Genomic DNA, 5,444 nt, shown 5'->3' with positions numbered 1-5,444 from the left:
TATTGTCTGCAATTTTTCCGGATAGTTTTATGGACATGAACCAAATCAAAAGACAGTAGAAGCAGCTGCTTTTTAGAAAAAAGTAAAATGTGTTGAAATGTTTTATTAGAGATATCGTTGTAAATCACTTGAGATTGCATAAATGAATGATAAATGATTTTGTGTATGGAATGCAAGGTGAGGGGCACTTATAAAGCTTCGTAATTTTAAACACACTGTCCTTTTTGTTATTTCCAGGAATAAACCTAAACTCGGCTGGGCTCCCAAATTGTAAGACTGGCAGGAATAATAAGCTGCGTTTTTTGGTTTGTTTACAAATAATGAGTTTAAATGTTATTTATTCTCTGTAATGTTTTAAAAAAATTAACAAAAATGAAGTTTATTAAAGATAAAAATGATTAATTTAAATACAATAAAAACTAACACGTCTTACTTATTTTTATACAACAAATAAAAACAAAATGGAGAAATTGGCTTAAATTTAGTTTTGTCTCCCTCGCCCAAGTCTCCATTGACTCTGAACAATATCTGGATCGCAAACAAAAACAAGGCAGGCCACATCCAACGACCGAGGAGGAAGACACCATTTTGTTCTTCGAGTTAGCTCTGGAAGATATTCACGAAGCCACTGATGCCACATGCCATTTTGGGTGACGCGCCACTGCTTTCTTAAATACATCAGTCTAGGATCAAACGGTGATGGAGTCTGAGTTGAATTGGTACATCCTAGCAGAAAGTGATTTGCGGGATCTGGGTCTTCTGGAGAATCCGGCAAATGGGTACGTGCCCTACTGTTGACCATATTCTCCGTTTCAATCAGGAACGCTTGTAGAGTCTCGAGTGTTGTGTTTTGCTCCAGGACGCTCCCATTCGCCGCCTTCAATGGCGTATTGTAGGCCCATTTTATTCCAAGAGCTGTCAGACCAGAAGAAGCGGAATTAGTATCTAAAAATGTGGTTATACCTTGCGGGTCCTTGGCTATGCCAACGAAATTCGTCTCATTGTCGCTTCTTATCGTCTCTGGAACTCCTCTTCGATTGATGAAGTTCCGAACACATATTAGGCAGGAATCACTCGACATGTCGGTTAGAATTTCCAAGTGGACAGCGCGAACAGTAAGGCATGTAAACAGTGCCAACCACCTATTTTCTCGCTGTCTCCAGATTTACACAGCTACAGGACCAAAATAGTCTTGTCCTGTATATGTAAAGGATCTGACATATGGTGTGACACGTTCCAAGTGTAAAGGGGTCATTTGTGGTTGATTTGGTTTGGCTCATGATTCTGTAATGATCTTCTTGGGCGATTGCAATTGGGTGGAACATCCATTGTATATCTCCCCACACGGCTACAGGAAATTCCCTGAATTTAAAAAGAATAGAGATTAGAGAGTTGTTTATGTCAGGTCCAGGTAATAAGGTTTTTTGTTGAACTTCAGCAGCAGCATCGAAGGCGATACGAATTCCATCTTTGTTATGATTTTTAAAGCCAAAATGTGGCATGTAAAACGTACGGTCGCTCCTTCTTTCTCGTTCTGCTATTGAAAGTTTACGGCTATATACGTTTTCCTCGTAATCTCTTATTTTATTTTTTTTTTGCAATATTGAGCTGCATATTCACTGTCCTTTGCCATTTTTCGTTCCACACACTGCAATCGGTTGTACGATAAATTGTACGATTCTGGAATTTACATTTACCTTAGTACTCAATGTCTCCACGTTGAAATATTGCCGCAACATGCTATGCATTTCCTGAAACAAGTCACAATTTTCTTCCTCGAAACGTTTCCTAGCGTGTAAAGGCCGCTTAAGATTGGTCCAACATCTGCCAGCATACGAGGAGCATCCAAAGGAACTGTTAAAAATGAATGTTGCAAGCTCAGCGGTTTTGTCGTATTCACTGGATTTAATTAAATGAACCAGATGGCAACTCTGTATTGACAATAACAGATTGGACGAAATGTAAACATTGGTTATCGGGTACTTGTTGCTGTACTCACCGACACCACTAATTGTCAAATTAATTTTTTCGGTTTTTTGTCCGTATTGGAGAGTATGTTTGCAAAGTTGACGAGTGCATTCAAATTATCATCTGTCAGCGGTGGAATGGCTCGGACTTTTTCTACTTGGCTTCGGATAAGTTGCTCTGGTCGACCAAATGTTTCTTGCAGGATTTCCAAAATGGCGCTGACGTTGGCATAACTCCCCAACATGGATTCCACTGTTTCCCTTGCCCGGCATCTCTCAAACGCATGATGTTATGGAGATTGGAGTAACCAAATTCGATTGTGGTGCTTTCGCAGGCTTCGAAAAATGCCTACCACTCCTCTGGAAGACCTGAAAAATAGGCAATGGATAATTTTGTATGTGCTTTTCCGTTGTAGTTATTTGTAAGTGAATTTGAAAAAGACTCATCCGTGTTGATAGACAGTGGCGGCAGTTGATGCACTTGAGTCTGTAGCTGTAGACTTGTTGTTGGCGGTGCTGTTTGTGGTGGCAAAACTACTGGATGTAATGGCGGCTGTGATGGCAGACTCAATGGCGGCTGTGGTGGCAGAGGAAATTGGCGGTTGTGACGTCAGTGTAGCATTGCCAACGACATTGTATTTTGCAAAGAAACAAACTGCTGTGACGTATTTAATAGCTGTGCTTGCATTTTTGTTTGTGCTGCTAAAAATTCGTCTTGCATTGCATTCATTTGACGTTGCATCTGCCCCATTTCCAATTTTATGAGTTTTCTTATCTCGGCAAATTCATTTGCTGGTGTATTTGAATGCGGTTTTTGGAGTTGTAACTGAGAAGAAGAAGATTTAAAAGTATTGGGGGCGGTGATTGACTGTTGCGGCTGCAGCTGACATTTGTTGCTGTTTTTGGTGGCTGCTGGTAGGCGTATCTTCTGTTGGTGAACGACAGACATATCGTAAGATTCAGGGTTATATCGGGCTGGAAGAATTCCTTGAGGGCAGCATCCACTGGTTCTTCTGGTCAGATCTTGGTTTTGTGGTATAAAACCGGCAAAATATCTTGTATACAGATAATAATTATTTTTTATGGCTTAAAGTGGTGAATTTTGTGATTTGGCCTCCGACAGCAGTTTTTATAAAATGTCCGTCCGTTTCAAACAACAGCAACAACAAACACGAATTCAATAAGACAATTGACGACAGAAATTAATTTGACAAAAACAAATAAAATAAAGAATAAAGTTGTCCTTTTTTGTTATTTCTATGAATAGACCTAAATTCGGCTAGGCTCCCAAATGGATTTTTTCTATTGTCCTAGGAATACTTGGAATTAACAGCACTTTCCAACATACGAATATATGAATTAATGTTTATGATGCATAAAGACAAATGCAAGAATACTGGATTAATATTATAACCAAAAAATCAGTTACGAAATTAGCTATATTTTTCATGCAAATTATAGAGAAGTTTAGGGTTTGTTCTATTTTCTTATCTGTTGATTATATTTATTTTACTTATATTTATGTATATGTTTTTAAATGTATAGTAATGTTTGTTTTTATGTTGTACGTAATATAGATAGAAAGCTATTGTTTTTGTTTATGTCGAACTTAAGTGTTATAGAAGGATATGCCCATTTCAGTTCGTTTCTGGAGGCCTAAAGATTGTTTTTCATTTATCTGTTTACTATTCCATTTATATTAAACATAAATTGCTTGGAATTTGCATTTTTCATCAAGAACAGTGAAGCTAATCAGATATAAGTCATTCTAAATTTGTAAATACTTCTATTAAGGTTTTAGTTAATTGAATCGGAGTACATAAGGTTTGTTAACAAAGTGTCTGATTGCATGTGGAACTCTTAAACTGTAGACATTAGAAAATGTTCAATACTAGTCCACTTTTAATGATAACCCCCATATAATGGACACGTGTTATAACTGAATTGTCTCTAATTTTGTTCCCATTGGGGTTAAAATCTTCCTGCCAAAAGTATGCCATGCTATATGCTCTCATTTTAAAGATCCTGAACGATTACAAATATTTCAAGAGTCCACCTCATGGTGAATGGTATAAACTTGTTTTTTATACCCTTTACCACACTGTGGTACAGGTTATTATGTCTTTGTGCTTATGTTTGTAACAGGCAAAAATAATCGTGATAGACCCATAGTTCCTTTTGAAAATATGCATAGAATCACTTTCTGAGTCGATTTATGCATGTCCGTCCGTCCGTCTGTCCATGTTAAATTGTAAACAAAGTACAGGTCGCATTTATGATCCGAATTGTATGAAATTTTGGACAGTTCATTTGTTTGGCCCAAAGACGAACCCTATTGAAATTGGGAAAAAATCGGTTCAGATTTAGATATAGCTCCCATATATATTTTCGTCCGATTTAAGGTAAATGGTGTACCAAAGTCCCTATATATCTTTCGATTTTCACAAACTTTGGCATAGCGTACTGAATTAAGTCTAAAATGATGTGTGCAAAGTTTCGTGAAAATCGGTTCAGATTTAGATATAGCTCCCGTATATATCTTCGTCCGATTTAAAGTATATGGTGTACCAAAGTCCCTATATATCTTTCGATTTGCACGAAATTTGGCCCAGCGTACTGAATTGCGCCTATAATAAAGTGTGCTTAGTTTCATGAAAATCGGTTCAGATTTAGATGTAGCTCCATATATATTTTCGTCCGATTTTATGTAATTGGTGCACCAAATTCCCTATATATGTTCCGATTTGCACGAATTTTGGTATAGGGTACTGAATTAAGTCTAGAATGATGTTGCTAGGCAGATTGACACAACGTACTGAAGTAATATAAATTAGTCTCTGGCAAGTTTCCCTGAAATCGGTTCAGATATAGATATATAACAAACACGCTACGTCTGTTAGGATACATATGTAGAATATACCCAAAGTGGTGAAGGGTATTATATAGTCGGCCCAGTCCGACTTTACTACTTTTCTTACTGGTTTCTTATATAAGAATTATTGGTCGACTCTATATGAGGGGTAACACTGTTAATACAATTTAAAATTATTCTTTTTCTTACTTTATTCAATCTTTCAAAAAGTGAGATTTCAGCTATCATGTCTCAATTCTCAGATTTTGTTCCTATACTGGATTCCAGATATGTCAGCTTTGACCCACTGTACCCTTGCGGAATGTAGCAAATACTTGTATTTATCATTGTCTCACAATGGGTGGTTTGATGATACATAGATTGGTAGCCTGGGAATTTCTAAAACAAATAATTTGAAAACAGTCTACATTGTAAAACATTCATCGTCTCAAGTGCTCATCTTCTGTTTGTTTGATTTTTACGCATTGATTGTTTTATTAGTTTTGTCCATTTTGTTTTTTTTTTTTTCATTTTAGTGTAGTTCACAAAAATATGTGTGTGGATCCAAAGAAGTAGGCACATATTTCGATGTCTGCATCATGCCACATTATCCGTTTCTTAATCAT

The 5,444-nt window shown here is 36.9% G+C and overlaps 1 protein-coding gene across 1 annotated transcript; it reads right to left on the bottom strand.

Annotated features, from left to right (window-relative positions):
• Positions 1 to 723: 723 nt before the first annotated feature.
• On the bottom strand, positions 724 to 1,081 carry LOC133323464 (uncharacterized; the record flags this gene model as incomplete). Its single annotated transcript, XM_061532389.1, has 1 exon — positions 724 to 1,081. A coding segment is annotated over exon 1 (358 nt), but the record flags the coding sequence as incomplete, so codon positions are not given.
• Positions 1,082 to 5,444: the final 4,363 nt, after the last annotated feature.

The sequence above is a fragment of the Musca vetustissima genome, unplaced genomic scaffold, assembly GCF_032173495.1.
Source record: "Musca vetustissima isolate MV318-11 ecotype Yass unplaced genomic scaffold, APGP_CSIRO_Mvet_v1 utg295363, whole genome shotgun sequence".
Lineage (NCBI taxonomy): Eukaryota > Metazoa > Arthropoda > Insecta > Diptera > Muscidae > Musca > Musca vetustissima.
The sequence above is the reverse complement of the archived record's forward strand: the minus strand, read 5'-3'. Positions and strand labels throughout refer to the sequence as shown.